The sequence below is a fragment of the Marmota monax genome, unplaced genomic scaffold (genome assembly GCF_021218885.2).
Source record: "Marmota monax isolate L192 unplaced genomic scaffold, Marmota_monax_Labrador192_F-V1.1 WCK01_AAM20220418_F8-fsc00345, whole genome shotgun sequence".
NCBI classification, from domain to species: Eukaryota; Metazoa; Chordata; class Mammalia; order Rodentia; family Sciuridae; genus Marmota; species Marmota monax.
The window spans coordinates 172,132-196,837 of record NW_026694478.1 but is presented as its reverse complement, the minus strand read 5'-3'; the positions used below and the strand labels follow the sequence as shown (position 1 = coordinate 196,837).

Genomic DNA, 24,706 nt, shown 5'->3' with positions numbered 1-24,706 from the left:
TTCTCATTTTAATATCGATCTCTTATGAATTATGTGTTTAGAAAGTGTGATGTCTTAACACTGAAAAATAATCATTTAGACACAAAATAGTGTCTTTGCTATCAGAAATGACCAAAACTAACTCAGATTTAAATGTACTATTTCCCAGTAAAGACATAAGATGATTGTTTAAAAATTCCAGATGGCTCTTATATGTATTTTCTCATAATGCTCAAACACCTCTGCAAGAGAAAAAGACACATTTTACTCTGTCTTATAGAAGAAACAAAGACTGAAAATGTTTAAGGGGTCTTTTATTGCTCAGCAATTTACTAGACTGTCAGGACTTGCCTCTAAGTTTCCCTCTTGGAGCACTACTATTTCCAATATGCTCTGGAGTCAGAATTTTATTCCCATCTATGGAGTCAGAATTTCCCTAATCTAAAGTCAGAAAATCCTTTTTCCTGAGAAATCTATAATCAACAAATTTTTCTTCCTTCTCTAAAAGATGCCTTCCTCTTTAGTCTCAGCTGCCTGAAACAGTTTGACTTTCAAAGTCCTTCCTTGGAGCTTTACTTGCTAAATCCTTTTGTGACAGTCTCTGAATGATGTATGAGCTCAGGAAAAAAAGTAGATTCCCATGAGATCAATATTGCACTCTAGTTTATCAAGGCTGACACCAAAAGGGGTCTCCCATGCCACTCTGCATGTTTCTGTGTATGCCAACCCAAGTGCTTCTGTTGAACTCCTCGCAAACTCTTCTACCACTTGTAAGAAATAGAATCAAATATGGTGTGTGTGCTACTCCTTATCACTTTGGATGGAGGACACCTAGTCACCGAGTGGTGGGTTAAACTCTCATAGCTTCACAGAGCCTATATTGCCACTTACCTCCTGTCATATTCTTTAAACTCAAACATACACAGCTGTCATTACTGACCCATGAGTTTACTAGCATGTCATTGTCTGTGTGTCCATAAGCCCCTCATGTGAGTTTTTGAACCAGCAGTGGGATAGTTCCATATGAAAAAAAAAAAACCACAGGAAATATAATATAAAAAGAATGACTTTCCTTAAATCATTTATGTCAAGCAAAATATACAATATGTGCTATTTTCATAAATTAACTTTTTGTCCTGAGATTTTTTTTTAAATCTCTGCTAAAATTAACTTTGAAAACAGAGAGCAAATAGTTTGTGTACAGCTGCTTTAAGCATACAGGATTATTTTAGTGTGTGATTTGTTGTTTATTTCTAGGCATGACTGGGATCCTCCAGACAGAAAAGTGGACACCAGAAAATTTCGGTCTGAGCCAAGGAGTATTTTTGAATATGAACCTGGGAAGTCATCAATTTTGCAGCATGAGAGACCAGTAAGCACTTCTCATAAATCAGAATGCCCGCTCAGTTAGCTGCCAGGGTTCCCAAATAAACCTGAATTGCACATCGTTTAGTGATTTTTGTCATGAAGGTAGTTTATTTATTGGCATTATTTAGAAATCATGTTTATTTTGTTTCATGATCTGTGCATCTTGTCTTAGAATTGGTACACTTTAATAATCATAGCTATTTATTATATATACTTTTAATATGTATCCAATTATTTATATAATTAATGTATCCATGTACACACATATGCTAGATTCATTAGCATAGCTACTCTGTGCTTAGTCATGAACCTAAATTTAATTAAAAAACAAAACACTCATAAACACAACATGTAATTTCTATTCTAGGTTGCCAATGAGAAAAATCATTAATTAATCTCCCTAATATATGCAGACACAGGAAGGTTCATTCTTTGCCTTCCTTAATGGTTTCTTAATATTTCTTTAATTTAAGGGGAAATTTTCTAAATGCCCTTTTTATAACAAGTTACTTACTTGATTTTTATTAAATCCCTCTCAGGTTACTAAGCCTCAAGCATCCTGATTGATTGTCATTCTAGGATCAAGACTATTTCATTTTGCAATATTTTTTCTAATTATTGATTTTAAGGATATGCAAACAAAAAGATATGTAAACCTGAGAAAAATGCTTTGCTTCTTCTAAGTGCGAGTTAAAGTTAACAAATAGGTTCTTCCCTGGTCCCCTGGATTTTTGCTCTCCCCAATCTCCTTTTTTATTTCTCCTTTTCTTCCACTCAGAGATCAGCACCCTCAAGATCTCTTTAAAACTCTGCAATTCCTCTGCATCTCTAAGCCTGCTTCTAGAAAAACCCTTTATGTCAATATCAATTTACTTCGTCCTTGCCTTAAAAGAATTTTGGGATCAGTGAACAGGAAAAAGAAAGTTTTATTAGCTCCCCCAAGAGTAACTAAGAAAACACACTATTATATAGACTAGAAGGCAAAGCCAGCCCTGAAATTTAATTGGAAACCCTTGCCTCACCACACCCAACCTAAGTGTCCTTGATTTTAGTTTGGGAAACCCTGTATTAGTGGTGGTGTTTTTAAGAAGCATGTTCAAAACCTTATAATCATATAATTCAAACAGACATTTATCTAAGTCTCCTGTGGCTCTCTTCAAACAACTCATATGTTTTTGAGTAACAAAAAAACTAAAAGAAAAAAGGAACATCACTGATTCGCAGACTCCATTTTACGAACTTATAACCCATTTTCTACGTTATATGATTGAATATCGAGGTACTTTAAAATTTCCCAGAATGAGAATTAAGTGAAACAGAATGTTACAACTCCATGAAATTGAAAATATCATATTTAGATATGAATAGCAAAACTTTAATAATCATTCTAATAATTATAAGACTCCTAGGATGGTGGATGTTGTAATTGTATTGAAATGCTTTCGTAGCTAGAGTGTCAGAAAACAGAGTCAACTTCAGAAGTTTTCCCATCAGGATATTGCTATGGTTTACTCATTCAAGAAAACTGGATAAGCACCAATTATGTGCCAGACTTTATATTGGGTGATAGGGACATAATGGGGAACAAGACAGTGTCTCTGCCTTAAGGAGCTTTAAGTCTCTCATTGAGTATATATACACGACTAGATCTGTATTTGTGCCAATAAGCAACCTCTTCAATGGCACACCTAAAAATCCTCCCTGTGCCCACCTAAAGCTCATTCATGGGCCCTATTGTTGTGACTCAAATTCCTACATTACTCAAGTCTTTAGGTTAAAGCTTTAAAGACTCCTTGTTGTAAAGTAGCAGTAATAATAGCAACAACCAAAACAGTCATTGCAAATCTTTACTGAGCACTTACTATGTGTCATGCTTCTGTAATTAGTTATTTATGCCTTATCTCATGTAATGTCCCCAACAACCCTAAGAAGCAGATGTGTGGAATTCACATTTTATGGACAAAGAGACTGGCAATATTAACTAACTTAGCTGGTGGGTGCACTCATGCCCGGTGCACTTGATCACTACTGTATTAGATTAGCTGAATGGGAAACGTTTAGCTGGGACTCAACTACCACCTAAGTCTATTTGATAATTTTGCAGGTATAAATTAAGTTTATTGACTGATTTATAATAAGTTAGTATATTTTATTTACTTTGCCAGAAACCTGGGCCCTGAGTAATTATGACCCAATACTTAATTGGTCCTAAAAAGATAGAAAGTTCTAGAGCCATGAGTATTGTCAGAGATTTGGGTATGGATAGGAAAAGATAAGTGAAAGGAACCTAGAAACACTTATCTTTTCACAGGAAAAGATAAGTGAAAGGAACCTAGAAACATTGAAGGAAATGAGAATGGCTCTATGGAGCAAAATTTTAATCCTTCCTAAACAAATTTATTGGGAGCTAGTGTTATGCCAAATGACTTGAGCAAGTCATATGTATCATTTTAGTCAGGCACTGTGTTATAGGACTAGTCTATTCTCCCAACGACCACAACATCAATCCTGAATCCATTTCAGTCCTCTATAACCTGGGGAGGTGGGGGAACAAAGGCCTAAGGGTAGTGGTACTACATATCAATCTTGTTTGCAGAATATTCTAAGTGTCTTGAACACACAGATGTAGAGGACACAGTACAAGCTTGCTAAATAAGAGTGATGTAAGACAAATGGACAGCACAAAGGGGTTTGAAGCTATTAGGGATGCACCTTCCTGTCTTTTTACCCCAAGACGGTTTGAAAGCATTTCTTTGCTCTTCTCGTTTTTAATTTTTAAAAACCATACACAATAGTCAGGCACTTCTCTGTTGCTTTTTTGAATTCTAGGAGGACCTCTCCATCTGCTCAGTTTTCTCAAATGTCAACTCAAATCCCCTCTCTCCCAATGAACTCAAGATCCTGATCACAATGAGAGATACCATTGTCACTTTTCTCTTCAGGTCCATACTTGTTCATTGCCTGAATTACACTTGATCCTGTCATTGCCTGGACCAGGTAACAGCCACCTAAAGATCCATTTCCCTAATTCTCCAACCTAATCTCCACACCACAACTAGAGCAATATTTAGAAAATATTTATAAAATATCGTGCTCAAAAATTTTTTCCTGGCTCTCTGTTGTCCTTCATTCAAAATCCAAATCCTTTAACATAATTTACACAACACACACACACACACACACACACATTGTGTGACGTAGTCCCAGCATCCTCTGCAGCCTCATCTCTCCCCACCCACCCTACTACTGGGTTCCAACTACACAGGGAGCTTTCAACCTCCTCATTTACACAGGCTATTTCCTCTGCCCAGAAACCTCTCCTCACTACCTCTTCCTTCACATAGAAATTTTCATCCTGTGTCTTAGTATAGTCACACTGACTGCAGGTAATTGTCCCTTCTCAATTCTAGGTTTAAAACTCTCCCTGCTGGTACCTGCAGACTCCCACCTCCATGGCCCATATCACACAGAACTGTCATGGCCTGTTTACTTGTCTGTGTCCCTCTCTCAACTTCAAGCACCTTGAAGGCAGGAACCATGTCTGGTGCAGCATCCTATCTCCCACACCTAACAATGCTTGACATATGGTATGTGTGGGTGAATAACTCACCAAATTACTAAGTGAATGAATGAAGATTTTGCCCTTGCAGTTAGTGTAAAATTAGGGAGAGACTGAATCTTGGTTCTGTTGCTTATCTTTGAATGCCACACATTTCTAGTGACAAAAGGCCCAGTGAGTCACCATCAAGACATGCAGGAGGGATTCTACCCAGCTATTAGTAACTATGGCTCACTAATTCCATGATTCTCTGGAATACAAAGGAGGCAGAGGGGGCAATACTGTTTGAACAAAAGTCCTTCCCAAACCCTGGCAAAAAGACCTTCTTCTTCCTTAGGAATCAGTGGCATATGCATTTATGCTGTTCAACCGGAAAGCAAAAGTAAATGCACTTTTCTGAAGCTCATAAATATTCATTTGACTATAAATTTAGAAATGTTGACTAAATGGGCCTAATGTTTGATATCTAGAAAAAGACTGCAATCACCAGTTGAAGTCATCTTTAATTGACTTGATCTGTGAATCAGAACCATATTTCCACAATTATTTATTCCAAGAGGCAATCACAGGAACTCGCTATCAGGATTATATTAATAAAACTTTATGTCTCATCTAAATTGAATATACTTGTAGATGAGCCATGTTAATTTTTTTTCATTTTAAAAGGCGTTTGATCAGGACCTCTGTACATTTAATAAAATAAAAAACAATATGAAGATGCCCTTTTCCCTAAAATCACTAAACCTACACATAATAAGAAAAGCCAAAGGAAATAAGCATTGAAATCACTATACAGAGTGGAAATTTGATTTAAACCATGAATGAACATGAGCTGCTTTATCAACAAAAGTTGCCACTCAGAGATAAATGTATAAAAATTTTGGAAGTTTTATCTAATGGTTTGAACCATAAAGAATTATTCCAACTAGCAATGTGTATAGCATTCATTATTTATTATGGATCTACAGTAAATATAATACTTAACAGCCAGTGCTTTGAAGCTTACAAGTTAATGAGCATAAATTCTCAAGAAAAAAATGCATCAACACTTCTTTCTGTTTGGAGCAACATAAAGCAAGTATATGCCTCAGAAGACTGAGAACTGTGAAATTTCTGTAGCCACAAAAGCAGCTAAATGCTTTTAAACTGTAAAAATTGTTCACCCTTGTTAGCTTTTAAATAAGGATGATGTGTGATTTATAGTTATAGCTTTTCTTAAGTATTTCCTCTTACACTAGTGACATAAAGCTTGTATTAAGCAGAGGTTTGCTGGGATCTTAAAAAGAGGGTTAGAAAGATCATATCAGTTATCTCTGCTCTTCTGCCTTTTATGAGCAATTAGAATGAAGCATGACCATACTTCCTAAAATAACTCTGTTATAGGAGGAAAGTTGAATGAGGGAGATGATTAGCTTTCATATATTTTTGTTAGCTGACCATCTGTATACACGCCGCTGATTATTGTGAGATTTGTGTGTACCTTAGCAATCTTAGCAATCGCTACACAATGCGTTTAATTGTTGTGTAACTAAGGCGATTCAATAGGTCAACCACAGCAAAGAGAAAATTCTAGTTCTGCCACTTACATTTTATTTCACACAAAGGCTCTACTCAGGTGTGTGCCTTTCTTTATATGCCAAAGTTACTGAAGACTACCAGTGTTATTGTTTTGTGTGTTTTTTCTGCTAATGTCTACTGGCATAAAGTCTAGATCATTGCCCATTGAGATTATAAATTGTATTTTTAATAGGGAAAAATCATAATTAATGGGACATTGCCATTATAAGATATGGTACCAAATGATAGATATTCTGCTCCCTTTTCTATATTCTACCATAAAAACATATTTCCTTTTTTCTTTATTTTATTTATTTACTTATCTATTTTTTGAGTCAGGGTCTCACTAAGTGTCTAGAGTAGCCTGGAATTTGTGCTCCTCCTACCTCAGCCTCTCCAGTAGCTGGGGTTTTAGGCATGTGCCATGGCTCCCAGCATAAAATGAGAACTTAGTTTATCTATTTTTTATATATTTTCTTGAAGTTGAAGTCAAAGTGAAATTATACTTAATGTAGCTAGTAAATGTGCTGCCCTCTGCTGTTCATGCTCTTTAGGCAAATTTATTTCCTCTAATGGAAGTTATTCTATCTCCTCTTAGCAAACAAAATACTGTACTTGAAAGAAAACGTAATAAAATCAAGATAACTACTATCTAACTATAGTAACTATAAAGTTTGAAATAATCAGAGATTAGTTTCCTACGGGAGAACTAGTATGCCTCTCTAAACAGAAGAAAAATTACTGAAAAATTCTCTTGAATGTCAATTTATCAGAAACTCAATTCCAGAAAAACCTTTCTATGATAAATTATATTTTGTATCTATAATGTTCTAGATAATAACTTGAAGAAATAATATTTTAGTAATAGCAAAATCTTAATATTTTTGGAACTATTGAATCAAATTTCTTTATTAAACAGAAAAGGGCAAAGTAGTTACAAGAATGTTTTCTTTCTTCCAGTTTCACTGTTACTTCTGAAGTGTAAACCCAATATAATAGTGGCATAAATTAGGGAAAATGTCTTAAGAGTTCTGCAGCATTTTCCTATACACCATAGGATATTCTCTCATACTTTTATATATTGCAAAAATAACAACAAAGCAAAATGACATTTGAAAAAAGAAAAAACAAACAGCTTCAATACCAGAACACCAGTGTGGTCTTCTGTATATGTGCATTTTTTTTTTACTGTAATCATCCAATGCCAGCTTTTGGGTGTCATAATAACTACTGCACAAGTACATGTTACATTTTTTTCATCACTTATCACATACATTTCCTAGGGTTATTAAACAGTCTTTGTAATTATGATCTCTGCATGTATTGGATAACTTGGGTCCTTGCACTATTTTTGTTATGATGTCTCAAACGTTTTTCATCATCATGTGTAGTTATTATTACAACCTTTTACTATAAATATTGAAACAAAACCACAACACAAAAACACTTTGAGTGTATATTATTCAATATAGACTGAATCATTACATAGGGCTATTCATTACATAGGATTTAAAAAACTGTTACAAATGCAACAAGTCAATAAAACACTAAAATGAGTTCATGTAAAATAGAGGTTTTTGTTGGAATATGGACTATTTCAAAACCGTCAAAATTATAAAAGATACAGAATGTTTCTTTCAAGACTGAGTTGTAACTATTCAGTGGAAATCCTTGAGCTCCTTTAAGAATTGTAAGAAAATTATATGGAATTGGCTTTGGACCAGTGAGTGCTTAAGGGCCTTCTGGAATATGTCTTGGGAGTCTCAGCTCTTCTCCTGGCCAGGGTTACCAAATAATTTTTCTTAGGAATTTTTTTCTCACTTAATATACTGCACTCTTCAACTATACCATATTTAACTGGTGTCGTGTGATAATTATCAAAGAAGTAGTAAGGCCCCTGTAGTACTTTAAATACCCAATTTTAATTTTAAAAAGGAACATCCTGAATCAATCTGGTCAGGCAAGTATTATTTGAACACACTGAGTATGAGAGGGCTAAGTAACTGCTGGGTGTCTGCTTTCTATTACTTAAGTAATTGTATGGATTTTCTCCCACTGTTTATGTTAACACTCCTTAGTTTTTCCATCTTAAATACAACCATTCCGAAACCAACAGAGGGAAGCAAGTCAATTATAAAAATTGGCTTTTCTCTAAATTAGAATGGCAAGGAAACCAAGGTGAGATTTCATCCCACACTCCCTCCCCGTCACCAGCCATCCACAGCACCTACTTGGGGAAACCTGGCTCCACCCAGAGCCTTTCCTGTAGCTCAAAGTATGCAGGAGGAAAGGGAATCTTGGGGTGGCTCAAAACACCCCATCTGTCTTCACTGCCCACTCCCGATCTTTACATTTTTGCAGTAAGTCAGACTATTCCAAGGGTCTCTGGTCCTCGACCCCCACTGGAGCCTTTGAACCTTCTGATAGGTGTCCTCCCCAGCCTAACACAGCACACAACACGCACTGACCCGCGTCCTGTGGGTTCATAGAGAAGCCCTATGTAATGAATCAGTGTCTCCTTCACCCCCTCTTTCTTACAGCCCCCTCTCCCAACATCTCCGACACCTGTTCCAAGGGAACCTGGCCGGAAGCCTCTTTCCACCTCACCCTACGGAGAAGTAACGCGTAGCCCCTCCCCTCCGCCCAGGAGCGCCATCCCCGCGCCAAACTCTTGCGCCCCAGCTCTCTCTCCCATCCGGGTGAGCTCCTTCCTTCTTTTAAGTTTTCTAATGCTCTTGGGGAAGCTCAGGAGGAGCCCTGTTCTCCAGAGGCTAAGAAGGCCAAGTCAGAAGCTGGCTACTCACACCTCCCCCGGCTGCCCCTCTTCCTTGTCACCTAGCCCTGGATTCTTCCTGCCAAAAAACCCCCTAACCGCTTCCCAGCACCTCTTACTCCTCCCCGCACCTCCTATCTCTTCTCCCCTTCCCTGCCCCTGTCCCAGCCTCTCCAGATGCCTGCACCTGGGGGAATTGTCTGCAGACTTCAGACCCTGGGGCTGCTAGTCACCAAGAGGCCAGGGACAATGATGTGACCAGCCTCAGAAGAGCCATTTGGTGCCTCTCTTGAGCCTATTTTAAGACTGGGGTGTGCTCTCCATGCTTCCATAGTGAGTTTTCCATGGTTTGTGCAAGGAACTAAGGAGAGAATTAGAAACCTTGGCCAGGGGCAATAGCCAGGGACCTTGACGCTCATCTTCATATCCTGGTTTTACTCATTTTACTTTAACTTCCTCCGTTCTCTCCTGCTGAGGTTTGTTGGATGAGAGTTGGTGCATGTTGGCGTGTGAATGCGCGCGTGTTTTTCATACCACACAGCATTTCCCTCACTTCGCTCAGTGTGCCTTTTCCTTCCCTTTTCCTTCACGTCTGCTCTAGACTGATCGCATAAATCCAGATGACATAGATTTAGAAAATGAGCCCTGGTATAAATTCTTTTCAGAACTGGAGTTTGGACGCCCGGTAAGTGAGGTTAGCCTTTACTATAAGATAAATAGGAGAATGTTGTTTGATTTATTTTAAAACGTACCTTTATTGGAAGAGAGAGGTTTCGTTTAGAGAACAAAAAAAAAAACTGAATGCACAATATATATACAAATGCGGTGGAACTTAGTCCACATTACTTCTGTACCAAAATGGCTAAGGCCCTCAGACACTTGCTGTATGGTTTTTCCAAATCATGCATCAGGATTATCTTGTATCTAATTAATTGCAAATGTAATATGCTGAAGATTTTTCTGTTCTGGAATATTTAGGCAATTATTACAGCTGTATGGATTTGTACTCATTTACAGTTCACTTTGATCTAGTTCAAACAAGACCATGTTGGCAATTATAATAATAATAACAACTATTGTGTAGATCCCATTTGCTGAGGAATCACCAAGTCCCTGGAGAGCTGGCTGTACTCATTAATCCATGAATCTTTCTGATGCCCCATAATAAGAAGAAAACAGGAACAGAAAGGTTAAAATTTTGCACAAAATACTAAATTGCAGAACCAGAAGTTAAAACCAGGCCTGTCAAACAACAGCAACTAAAAGTCTCTGGGTAGTGCCCACTCTAATATATGACCAGAATATGCTCACTATAAAATACCTACTGAAAGGAATGTGAGAAAAGAAAAAAATTAAGAAACCCTGTTAACCTTGATGTCCAGTGTTGCTAGTGAAATCTGCTGCTATGTTGCTATTCCCTAAACTCCCACCCAAGGATGCCCCCCCACCCTTGGGCTTTATAGGAATAGAGTTAGTTTAAGCTTTAAATAACTCCCTGTAGTAAATCAAGTTTTATTTGGGAAAAGTATTTTCCAACAGCAATGCATTTGATGTGTCAGTCACGTTTCATGAATTTTAAATTCTTAAAGAACATGCCAATTACACTGCCCAACAACTTTTATTAAAAATCAGAGATATGCTGGGCATGGTGGTGCATGCCTATAATCCCAGCAGCTTGGGAGGCTGAGGAAGGAGGATTGCAAGTTCAAAGGTAGCCTCAGCAACTTAGTGATGTCCTAAAGCAACTTAGCAAGGCACTATATATATATATATATATATATATATATATATATATATATATATATATATATATATATATATAATGGTTGGGGATGTAACTCAGTGTTCAAGTGCCCCTGGGTTTAATCCTTGGTAAAGAAAGAGAGAGAGAGAGAGAGAGAGAGAGAGAGAGAGAGAGAAAGAAAGAAAGAGAGAGAGAGAGAAAGAAGAGAGAGAGAAAGGAAGGAAGGAAGGAAGGAAGGGAGGGAGGGAGGGAGGGAGGAAGAGAGAGAGAGAGAAAAGAAAAATCAGAGTCTATGATCTTTTACCATATCATATGCTGATTTATATGCTTGTATATGCATCATAAATGGTTTATGGTAGACCCTTTGACCATTAAAATGCAAAGGAAACCTGATTAGATTTATTATATTGTATTGAACTGAATCAAATGTGACTGTAAATGAATATAAACCAAAGAACTTATCCTGAAATTTTTATTACTAATAGGAGAAATGTTTTCTCCATTTTTTTCATTTGTATCCTAACATTAATATTAATGTATTCTATTTAAGAAGAAAAAAGTTCTCGATCTTTGTTTTATATGTCTTGTTATTATTGCTTAGAGAGTTTAGAAGGATTATACCAACCTCTGTACTGAGCCTAAATTATCAGCATTTTCTACAGTCATTTTCTGCCACACAATTGAAACTTACCAGCATGCTAGCCACTCGTTCCTTTAATGTTTTTTTAATGAACCTTGCATTCCTCTGTGGCCAAACTAGGAATGCTAATTTTGATTTGATAAAATGAGTTTATAAATTTACTAATTGAACACTAGCAATTTTGCCCAATGCTTGAGAATATCTGTAAACATTGCACTCTTCCTGCTAGGCTACCCCATTTTGCTCCATTCATGTCACTCTTTATTTGTATCTGATGCTATCAGCACTCAATTTCTAACTGTTGTCACCTTTTCCACATGTTCATTCCTTGCTGCCATTGATTCTCCTCCATTCCATCTCTACACTTCTGCTTATGTGGTTCATCTACACCCCAGCCTCCTAAAAAGGCTCTGGATTATGTTCAAGATCATTCTTCTGGTGTTTCCAATGAGGTAAAAGGAAATTATTCTCTCTTTTTCAGATTTCTCCCTTAGAGCCTGTTACTGTGATTCTGAACACCCATGTTTTACAATTCACTGTAGTGCCTAAGCTAGTTTTGAAAAACCTATCTTTGTATCATTGTGCTGTATCTAGGATCATTGCCTAGACATTAATTATACTACAGACATTGGCTATTTCTAATTTCTACATGAAGAATCATTCCAGTCATAACTATCAGTTAAGCTGTTCAGCGCAAACTTGGTATTCAGCAGCATGAAAATAAAAAATCAAAATCATTGTCATATTAGTGCATATATTAACCACTGTTTTTCTTAGCCTGTGGAAAATAGAATTAGCAAACTTCTCAGAGCCACTTCATCATCATGCTTACAGAATTTAGATTCTTAAGTTTTCAGAAGCCTATGTACCACATTTGCCTAATATTTATTTTTTGATTCCTTCATTTTCCTAAATACTCAAAACTTATGGATTTTAGTATCAGTCAAGAATAGGGATGACAAATATGTGTTATGTGTGTTATAACTTACCAGTTTTATACCCTTGACAGACACCACTAATTCTCTCAACACTATAATCCAGGCAGACACTATAACAGATCATCCCAGGCACATAGATGAAATTGACTTGAAATATCTATTAAGAACACTTACAACAGTCAACTAGATGAAAAATTTAGGCCATGTAATGTAAATTTTTATTTGAAATAGGCAAAGAGATTATTGAAAAAAATAGAAAATATCTTTAGACAAAAGCATTTTTCCCTACTGTCTACAAAGAAAACAGAAAATTATTTTGGAAATCAAATAAAGGCCTTACTAGAAGACAGAAGGAAAAATGGCACTGCTTGGTAGCCAATGGCCGTATAAAAACCTCTGTGAGAACTCTTAGGAGTAGCTAGGTGAAAGCAAACAGAATAAACCAATTTTCACACAGTATTTGCTTTATGGTCTTAAGTGAATATAACACTTAATAAATATCTTATTTCTATTGAAATTTTAAATTAAATATGTGCAAATAAAAACAAAACTAATGTTGCAGGAGGTACTACTGACACATAGAGGTGATCACTGGAATTGCAGGCATAGAGTCTCAGAAGGAAATTCCCAATTTTCTAGAGCTTTAATTTGCAATCCAAAATTATTTTCCCCATAGAAGGCATCAGAGTGTGTGTCAAAGCAGGGGAGTGACCATGATATTTATATATCAAACCAAAAGTAAAATGGAATAATCAGGAACCTTCTGGATTACTGAATTCAGTTATTTTTTAAGGTTTATGTTTTGTAGCAGACATATACTCTAAAAACATCTAATAAAACAAGCAATTCTATTCTATATGCTATGTTACCTTTATGTATGATTAAAGGGTATCATTTCAACTTTTAAACAATTCAAGAATTGATTTTGAAATTCTATTTGGTCAGATATTTCTAGGCTAAGTATCATGTCCAGCTCACCCAGTTTTTAGTAAATAAAAGTAAAGTGCAACAATTTTGAGAAATATGTCCAAAAATCACCTGATAATATGGGGGGGGGGGACTACCACTGATCACTCAGACTTCATGTTAGTGCTCTTTCCTTTATACCACACTTTTTACCATTTCCAAGGGATATATATAAGAGCTCAATCCTTTTAGAAATAAATTTACTTAGTACAATTTTCATTAACTGTTGAATGTTTGTGAAATGAGTTCAAATAATTAACATTTCACAGTAGTTCCTGGACATAAAAATATTTAAAAATTTCATTTTATGCATTCTAAAATGTTATGATAATGGCAAAAAATCACTTAAAATTCAGTTTCTGTTCTTAAACTATTTGTCACTCTCTCTTTGGGATTGAGAGGAATGTTGATTGATTTTAGTAGCATATTAACTATGTTATCAATATAAGATCATGGTTTGTCAGAATGTAATAAAACACTCCAATAATGTATCTAGACTTTGTTTTTAATGCCATTTTGTATAACATTTCTAGTATATATATAAATTGATTTGATATTCATTACCTTAGCTACCATTTATCAAGAGTCTGGTATATGTCATGAATAAATCGTTTTTATTCTCCCAGTACTGGGGATTGAACCCGTGGCTGAAGTATGCTAGGCAAGTCAACAACCAAGCTACATCCCCAACGTTTTTTGTTTTGTTTTGTTTTGAGACAGGGTCTGCTAAATTGCTCAGACTGGCCTCAAACTTGCCATCCCTCTGCCTCAGCTTCCCAAGTAGCTGGGATTACAGGCATGTACCATTGTACCCAGCTAGCAACATACTTTTTAATCCTTAAATATAACTGAGAAACTAACATTGATGAAGAATTGTTACCAGATTTTAAACAAAGTTTAATCACATCATTCTTAACAGAAAGAAAGTTTCAATATCTACTCTTCATTAAAACGACCTTCTAGGTGTGATAAAATAATGACTATATGTAAACAATAGATCATAATAAGTCAAATGGATTGCTTTTTTCTGTATAGAATTTTTATTTCAGGACAGATATCATTCTTACAATTATGGGTACAAGTTTTTCTCTTAGTCACAGATGCTTTACCTTATAATGTGATACTGAACCTTCTCTGACTATACACAGAATCAAAAACTGGTTTTAGCTTATTTGAAAGTGAAAATCATCACAGGAAAAATAATTGCAGTTTTCTGCAATAATACTAGGTACAATCAATTTATCAGTTCTTACACTCTGTTTTATTTCACATTACAATAGTGTTTAGACTCATCATAAATTGGCATTCTAAAATTTATGATCTCTTCAGGGATGTTCAAAAGTGTTTTGAATTTGACCCCACTTGATGATCAACAGTGTATTATTGTGTCCCAAGAAAACCTTGATCCTCACAGATGACAGTATCCAGCAGCTCTGGTGTTACTCTTCTGCACACATGTAGAATTAATAGTTCTAAACTATAATATAACTATGTGGTTTTATTTTTTTTACTTGTTTGCTTGCTTTCTTATTTACTTTCTGTTTTTCTACCTTCCCAGTATCTGATTCAGAGTTCAGTAAATTAAAACAATCATGAAAACTTATCAGGCTAGTGTACCATATTTTCCTAATTTCGTATTTATTTAAAAACTAGGAATCAAAGCATTTTCTAGGAACTAAACATATTAGAATATAATTTTTTGGCCCAAAAGGAGAAAGAAATATTCTCTGGTCAAGAAACATTTTTATTTGTCTCTAGGTAAAATTCCATTCTCTTTCAATGAAATAAAATTAAATTAATATATCAGTTACAAAAGCAACTTTATAGTTACTTATAAGGGGACTTGTCAGATTGACCTACATAAACAATTGTACAGTTAAATATTAATATTTCAATTGACTAATTGATGTTAATTTCCCAATTAACAGAAAACAGAGTTATAGAAATTATTTGTTAAGTGGGGTTAACATGTGTAGGTCTTCAATATTCTGGTAAAATATTTTCATGTAATAGGAATTTAAAATTAAAATTTTCAAATCTTACCTTTCTGGCTAACATTTTAAAATTTCCATATAGACAAAAATTTCAAATTAGAATTTCAGTTTTTTCATCAAACTAAACTAAAATTTGTCTGATCATAAATAGCATTTACTATGACCAAAGTCATATAAATGTGTTATACATTTCCCTATGCATGCTACACATTGTCACCCTCAGTCCCATCTTGTACTGTCACCTCCAAGATTTGGGAGCTCAATACTAATCCTCTCTTGCCTTTCAGATAGTTCAACAATAATCACAATGGGTGGCCATGGAAAATGGGAACTTAATAATCTATCATTTTTGCTTAGTATCAATTTTATTGTACTCTACAGAATAAACTTTTTAAAAAGTTATATTTTGATTCATTAGATCATTTATTTTAAACTAACACTGAACTTACTTAGATCTGTACCTGACTGAAATTCCAGGTAGTTTAGTTTAATTTCAAATCAAATACTGTGGATTTCATTGAAATGTCAGATCTTTGTTGACAGAGGAAAGATATCTCAAGTTCTGCTTGATGACAACAACAAAATTATAAAGAATGCTTACACTGTGTAAAAATCGAATAATGACTGCAAATATATTTTTAAACATAGTAGACATTTTCTACTTACAGTCAATCAGTAGGCAGCTTTCTGAACTTAATATTACAGAATAACTTTAGCTCTTTATTCAGTTCAGCATTCCTGAGGAAATATTATTGATTCTTCTTTTTCCCCATGTAATGAACACTTGGGCTGTAGATAACTTGAAATTACAACAAGAAATGCAATACACTTTCTCAGAAGAGAAAGTATATACGAAAAGTGAAGCTCAGGTTGCATGACTTCTATTTGGGAAGACATTTTTATTCTCCTTATAAATGGTACTTTTAATCTCAATATTTGTAATACTCTTTTTAAATTACCTAATTTAATGTTGACAGACAAATGAAATTTGCCATGGTAATGATTGTCATGAAGCTATTCTTCTATTTTAACAGGCCTCCATATACCAGTCTATAGACAGAAGCCTGGAAAGGCCTGCTAGGTAAGAATCCCATGACATTGACAACCAGAATATTCTATGCCAGTGGTTTCTTTTTCAATGGTAATTATGTATTATTTGCTCTTATTTTAAGTACCATCTCATGAATTTAATTTTGGCATCAGTTTTATATGATCATATTCAAGAATTTATAAAATTTAAGTGAAATAATTCTGGATTCCTTCACAGATTGATATATTCTTCCCTTCCCTATCTCAGCCCGCTTTTCTTTCCTTTTCATAAGTATTATACATAACTCATTTTTAATGTTGTTAAGCAATATTTATGATAATTATTTTAAAAATTTATAAATTAGTAACTTACATACATATTTGTTAATTATACTGACCACACAAATCAGAAATTCTTTTACTAACAATACATGAAGGCTTACTGTATACTTGGCATTGTAAGTACCTAAACATATTCAATCAAAAGACAACACTGCGAGTTAAATACTGTTGTCTCCGCTATATCTCTGAAGAAACTAATACTTCGGTTTAGTAACTTGCCAAGTTTACACAGCTGGAAAGGAGAGAAACAAAATAAAAAGCCTTCAGAGTCAGTCCAAAAGAAGTTCTAATAAGTAGGCTTCAAATATCACACTTACTTAAAAATCTTGATGAAATTCAGTCATAGTTCAATAGCAACATTGAATATTACCAACTCCCAGCTATATTGTATCATCAACAAATAACTTTCTTTTGCTCTTCTGTAATTTTTATCAATTTAAGTAGAAAGCTCATCCAGCTACATTAATAGCACAAAGAAAGGAGCATCCAACTTCTCCTTTTATCTTTTGTATCTATATATTCACCCAAAATGTTTTAAATGTTTGAATTTTAAAGTTTTAATCTGTCCTAAGGATTGCTCTAAAGATACAGACCCTCACATGGCAGGATAGTCACAGCAAAAATATGTGTAGGAGATGGAGCCTCCTCATTAGAAAGAATGCAAATTCTGAAGTCTATTTCTGTACTTCCCAGGTGTGTGTTTGGTTTGCTCATTTATATATGTGGGGTGTACATATCAATCCCTCATAGGTTACTGGGTGGGCTAAATAAGATAAAAATGTAAATAAAGCACATAGCATCTTACTGAGCTCCATAGGAGCTATATCCAATGCTGTCACTGTTTACATAACTCTCTCCAGTGATTTGACAGACAGCATGCTGTATGATGGAGCCTGTCAATCACTAATATTCTTCTCAGACTCACAACCACAATAAAAACTCCTTGCTGTAATAGAGCATTCTATACAACTCGGTGGAAGGAATTCTTAATAGTTAATTTTCTGGAAAAATTATTGGTCTTTCATTATTTGCATATGTAATGTTGGAATTCCTGTATTAGGTCTTCCAAAGCTAAGATTATTAGGAAAGCCTGCAGGCAATCCTTGAGGTAAAAGAAACTAATTTTGCTAGACATCTTCCTTTATTTCAGTCCTTTCCTTTGTTTTTGCCCACCCACCCCCACCCCCCATTTGGATCTGTTCATGCTGTTGGAACTCACTAGAGAAAAGATACATTATACGTATCATAACACTGAATTTCCAGTATTGACAAAATGTTCACCATAGGAGAATTTTTATTTTAAAAGGTGATTATAAATATATGCTCACACAAAGAAACTTGTGTATGAATGCCTATAAGCAGTCTTACTCATAATTACCAAAATTTGGTGAATGGGAAATGGTGGTACATCCATATAATGGAATATTATTCAGCCATAAAATAAATAAGCTATCAAGTGACACAAAGACATGGAAGAAACTTAGAAGTATGCTACTAAGTGAAAGAAGCCAATCTAAAAGACCAAATACTGTATGATTCCTACTGTGATATCCTGGAAAGGGCAAAATATGGAGATCATATAAAGATCTGACATCGTCAGGGGGCAGGAAGAGGAAGGGATGGATGCACAGGGGATTTTTATGGCAATAAAACTATTCTAAACTATTCTATGTGATACATTGTGAGGGACAGATATCATTATGCATTTTTTAAAAAAAATCCACAGAACATATAATCAGATGCAGCAGGAACCCTAATGTAAACTGGAGACTTTCAGTGATGAAATGTCAGGATAGGTTCATCAGTTGTAACAAATACCATAGAAGAGGTAAATAAAAACAGAAACTGGAGTGAGTATAAAGAATTCTCTATACACTGTGTTTCAGTGTCTGCAAAGGATTGGCTTGAGAACACTCCCCCATCCTCTGCCAAGGATATCATAATCTGCAGATGCCCAAGTATCTGATGTAAATGGGCATAGTATTTGCATATAATCTATGCACGTCTTCCCAGAAACTTTATATTATCTCAATCATTTACAGTGTAGATGCTGTACAAATATTTGATATATTGTATTGCTTGGGATAAAAAAAAAGTATACATGTTAAATACAAATGCAATTTTTAAAATTCTCTCCCATCTATGGTTGGTTGAATCTGTGGATGAAGAACCCACAGAATGGAAGTCCTGTACATTCCAGTGATTTTTTTTCCCTGTAAGCCTGAAGCTGCTCTTAAAAAAAAAAAAAAAAAAAAAAAAAAAAAAAAAAAAAGTCTTTAAATGTTCTAAAACATGTATTTTTTTAACATATGCTGTGTGTTATATATTCTTGGGGTTTTAAAATGTGTAACGATATATATCACTACTATGTCATAGAGAATAGTTTAGAATAGTTTTTATTGCCAAAAAAATTCCCAGGGCAGCACCCTTTCTTCCATCCCTTCCTCCGCCCAGCTCCTAACACCACTGATCTTTTTATTGTCCCCACATTTTACCCTTTCCAGAATATCACAGTTGGAATAAATGTCTTAAAAAGATGATTCTAAATAAATCATTTTAAATGTCAAGGAATGAGATCCTCACCATGCTGTTTTGGGGTACAGATTTAAGGGTTATATACCATCTTCTCTAGCACATCACATGGGCCTTTGTGGTGCATGTGCTAACTTCCACTGGGACCAGTCAAACTGATGTGATTACTTCTTTCAGTTCTGCAAGCATGGCCAGCGACTTCAGGAAACGGAGGAAGAGTGAGCCTGCAGTGGGTCCACCCAGGAGCTTGGGGGAGCAAAGTGCAAGCAGGACCAGCCCTGGTCGGGCAGACCTCCCAGGATCCAATGCCACCCTTACAAAGTCTTTCATTAGCTCTTCTCCTTCCTCCCCCTCAAGAGCAAAAGGTGAGCAACGATAAAGGAATGCACAAAAATGAACTAGTTAAAGTTTTGACCTAGACTGACAGTGAGAGCCAGTCAGTGAGAGTGATATGTGCTACCTTTTACCTACAGTGTCATAAGTGAAGTACAGTTTCAGAACAATGGCTTTCTTCCTTCCCAGACTGACTCAAGCTGGCCAGCCACTTGGGTTCACTTAAAGGACTCAGATAGCTTCTTTTCATGCTTTTCCCCCAATATAGATATATTTTTATGAAACACATACAAAGTATCAAATAATTTGTTTGGGGGCTTATAAAGATGAAAGATGATATTTATAAGCATTAATATATAGTAAAAATTTCTAATGTTACTCTACCTAGCAAATCAATCACATTTATGAACTAATAGTTACAAACAGCAACAGAGAAAATTATTCCCTAAAAACATACATTTAAAAAAAAAATCTTTAAGTAAAAAAATGCTTACTCTATTAAAGTTGTTTTTTTTAACCATTATCTCTTTATTTTGGCCAATCTTCATATATATAGTAGAGCATCCACATTCTACTGTGCAACACGGTGTTCAATTCACCTTGCAATGAGAACTGACTGGTTTTGAGCCATTATCTTAAACTTGAGAAATCAATAAGCCATTTTTCCAGATGGCCTCTATCCTCTTTGGAAAGGTAGTGAGCTAAGTATTAGAAGGGAAGAAGTCATGCTTAAGGTCCCTGGAAGGTCATTTAGTGCATCATTGCCTCTGGGACAGAAATATTTCTAAGACAGAGAGTGAGGATTGAATGAGCTCCCCTATGTCCCTCTGAACCTTCAGCTATAACCAAATCTGGAGCTGTTGGACTCTCCTCCAGTATCTTGGAGCTGACAAGAGACAAGCACTTTAAGATGTGTGAAGAAAATGAGCTCTAACAGAAATTTCTATAAAATAGATTCAGCCACGTCACCAATTGTAGGCACTACAGCCAGTGCCACATTTAGAGCTGATCAGTAGCTGTGGAGATGGCTGCCCTGTGCACAGCGGGGACCCAAGCCTTCCAAGGCCTAGTGAAGTTGTGAGTAGGACCCAGCTGTTCCAGGAGAATGAGCCCCATTCCTTGTACCTTTACTCAGATAAGTAGATGTGCCTTTACCAGATTCTACTCATTTGTGCAAACAAATATCTTAAGGTAACAAGTAGGTTATGAAATGCACTGATTCATTATTCTTGGATACTATCCAGAACGTTAAAAGGTTTCTGATGAATTTAAATATTTGTTTAATAGTAGGGAGTGTTAAATTAACTTCCTTTCCCAAATACTACATATCTACTTAATGTGCTTATCTACTTTTAAAGAACTTGGGGAAGATCATAAGTCATGATTTGTTAATATTTTCCTGTACTAGGTTTTATTTCTAAAAACAAAACATCCTTAGATGTAATTTTGCCTCTTGTTTATTAGCTAATTTGGCAAAGAAAAAGAAAAGAATATTTCCATAGTTGTTCCAAACTGAGATCAGGTTTAGCTTTCTCTTATCAAATTTCAAACAATAAAAAAAAACCTCCCCCAGAAAAGAAGCATGATATAATTAATGAAAGTTTTACATTATATCCAGTTATCTTTATGAGAACAATGTGTCTAATAGGAGATTGAAGGTTAGCAATTAAAGAGATAAATTACTTTATCTAAAGAGTCTCTCACTATTTTTTTTCCTTGGAAAAAAATTGCTAACAATAGTTCACAGCATTTTTATTTTTTTTACTTTGGAAAATAATGTTTTCTATCCAAATGCTCATAAAAATTGTTTATAAGAGTTAAGAGAATATCAATTAATGTAAATTATAAATCACTTCTTACCCTATTGTAAATTATGAACCTCAAATCCTGTCCCTCTTAAATTGATTAAGTTCACAACAACTTGGCCATCAGTTGTTAATCCTCGAAGTTACTACTATCAGGTCATGCTATTAGCTTAAGAGATAGAACTGTATTTTTGGCATACCCTTTGGCAGAAAGATATATTCATTAAGAAATAGAAATGGGTGTATATACTACATCAGTTACTTGTTACACATGGTTTAAATGGCTCTAAAATTTGCAAAGCTGAATTCATTGAAAAGGTATTATTTTGCCTTAGGCTTTTTTTTCTCTAAAGTTGAAGCTACATGTGTTAACAGTCACTGTCTAAGATAAACCACACTAACTGCTTTCTCTTTGCTGTGCTCTCTGATACTGACCTCCTCTCTTTGTGAACTTTTTAACTTCTCCAAATGTCTCTCTCCTGCCACGCTGCTCTGGATTAAAAGGTGGGGATGATAGCAAAATGTGTCCGTCCCTTTGCAGTTACTCAGGGATCAACGGCACCCCTTCCCCTGAGTTAGAGTACTGTAGCACTTATAGACAGCATTTGGACGTCCCACGGGACTCACAAAGGGCCATCACTTTCAAGAATGGCTGGCAGATGGCCCGGCAAAATGCCGAGATCTGGAGCAGCACTGAAGAAACAGTTTCCCCCAAAATCAAATCCCGTAGCTGTGATGATCTCCTCAATGATGACTGCGATAGCTTCCCAGACCCCCAAACCAAGTCGGAAAGTATGGGCTCCTTGTTATGTGAAGAGGACTCCAAAGAGAGCTGCCCCATGACTTGGGCTTCCCCTTACATCCAGGAGGTTCGAGGTAATGGCAGATCAAGAATCAGACACAGGGCAGCCCACAATGCCCCAGGGTTCCTAAAAATGTACAAGAAGATGCACCGCATTAACCGCAAGGATTTGATGAATTCAGAGGTCATTTGCTCTGTGAAGTCGAGAATAATGCAGTACGAAAAGGAACAGCAACACAAGGGCTTACTCCATGGATGGAGCCAGTCCTCCACCGAGGAGGTGCCCAGGGACATGGTACCCACCCGCATTTCGGAATTTGAAAAGTTGATTCAAAAATCAAAATCCATGCCAAATTTAGGAGATGAAATGTTATCTCCCGTCACCCTAGAACCACAGCAAAATGGTCTGTGTCCCAAGAGGCGATTTTCCATCGAGTCTTTGCTGGAGGAAGAAAATCAAAGCAGACACCCTTCTCAGGTGCAACGGAGCTACCAGTCTAAAACCCTGGTGCCAATCCACATCGAAGTCACCAGCGAGGAGCAACCGAGAGCCCATGTGGAATTTTCCGACAGTGACCAAGATGGAGTAGTGTCTGACCACAGTGACTATATTCATGTAGAAGGGTCATCCTTCTGCAGCGAAAGTGATTTCGATCACTTTTCGTTCACATCCTCTGAAAGTTTCTACGGCTCCAGCCACCATCGCCACCACCATCACCACCACCACCATCACAGGCACCTCATCAGTTCCTGCAAAGGCCGATGCCCCGCGTCCTACACGAGATTTACCACAATGTTAAAACACGAAAGAGCCAAACATGAAAACATCGAGCAGCCCAGGAGACAAGAAATGGACCCTGGCCTGTCTAAACTTGCATTTCTAGTCAGCCCTGTGCCTTTCCGGAGGAAAAAGAATATGACTCCCAAAAAACAGACTGAAAAAACAAAATGTAAGGCTTCTGTATTCGAGGCTCTGGACTCCGCCCTTCAAGACATCTGTGACCAAATCAAAGCTGAGAAGAGGAGAGGAAGTTTGCCAGACAACAGTATATTGCACCGTCTTATCAGTGAGCTGCTGCCAGATATTCCTGAAAGGAATTCATCACTCCGAGCTCTGAAAAGGAGCCCCACGCACCAGCCTTTCCACCCACTGCCTCAAGATGGTGCTATTCATTGTCCCCTGTACCAGAACGATTGTAGGAGAATGCCTCACAGTGCCTCTTTCCCAGATGTGGACATCACCAACAGCTACCACCAGGACCCCGAGAGTGCACTGAGTCTCCAAGGTGGAGGAACTTTTCTTGGGTTTTCCCCTGTGGTTCAGATACTCACCTCCAGCTCTTCCATCCATTCGTCCATCCCATCGTTCCCGAGCTGTGAGAGGGACCGCTTGCATCGTTGTGTGTTGTGACGCAAATGTGTGTTGTGCAGACCTGTCTCACTGAATCTCTCTCATGTGCCCATAGTTACATTGAACTTCATGTGTGGCTTAAAGTGATCATCAGTTCACAAAAATTTACTCAGGAGCCAAAGCAAATCCACATTGTAGCTTAGCACAAGGCTTCCAACAACTGTTACATTGGGATGACAAATTAAGCGATTTACTTAATTAAAAGGAATACTTCAGGGCAGAAACTATCATTGAATATCAGTATCCTTCAGAGATCTCTTTTCTCTGTAAAATGAATCAAAACCAATAGTTTAATAAATAGCCTTTTATCATTTCTTATATTATTTTTAAAATTTTAAGGCATTCACAAATAATTTGCTCACTTTCTGTATAGAAGTATTATGTGAAAGCATTCAGAAAGCAAAACTGAAGGTATGAATAGTAATTGGTAGACATCTAAAGAGATTAGGATTATTTAATAATTTTCTCCCTTGAAAGGGCACAATTAGGATGAAATTTTTGTGAATGTATCTTTAAGCTGTATATCTAAATGTCCTATTTCCATCGATCAGTGTATTCATTTTCTTTTCCATTACTTTATTTATTTTTCATTAATTTACTTACTTTTGCTATAACAAAATTTGAATTAGACTAGGTTAAAAGTGACTCAACTCCCTTTACATAGATAACTTTAAAGTGGCAACACAAGGACAAATAGCAATTCAAATGCAGACTTTTTGAAGTTTACATAACTTAAAAGCACAGGGTGTTTTTAATATTTGTATCAAATTCTTTTTTTAAATTTTAAAGTACATCTGCTTACTATGTAAATTTTAAGAGACTAGAGTGAACATTTCAGGCTGAAACTTTGGATGTCAATAGAGAACTTTGTATACACTAGGTACTACAAAGTGCTGCACATACAAAACCTAGTTAAAACTGGCACAAACCAATG

At 36.0% G+C, this 24,706-nt stretch overlaps 1 protein-coding gene across 14 annotated transcripts in view; it reads left to right on the top strand.

Annotated features, from left to right (window-relative positions):
- Sorbs2 (sorbin and SH3 domain containing 2) overlaps nt 1–24,706 on the top strand; it is a 202,563-nt gene that overhangs the window by 147,929 nt on the left and 29,928 nt on the right. For 4 of the 14 annotated variants that reach the window (XM_058571172.1, XM_058571174.1, XM_058571175.1 and 1 more), the window contains 5 exons: nt 1,237–1,351; nt 9,004–9,162; nt 12,016–12,072; nt 16,553–16,599; nt 19,599–19,786. In XM_058571172.1, coding sequence (XP_058427155.1) covers nt 1,237–1,351; nt 9,004–9,162; nt 12,016–12,072; nt 16,553–16,599; nt 19,599–19,786 — 566 coding nt within the window. Of the gene's footprint in view, nt 1–1,236; nt 1,352–9,003; nt 9,163–9,837; nt 9,922–12,015; nt 12,073–16,552; nt 16,600–19,598; nt 19,787–22,063; nt 23,648–24,706 lie in introns of all 14 variants that reach the window. The other 10 variants (XM_058571171.1, XM_058571173.1, XM_046419022.2 and 7 more) reach the window with 7 other exon arrangements.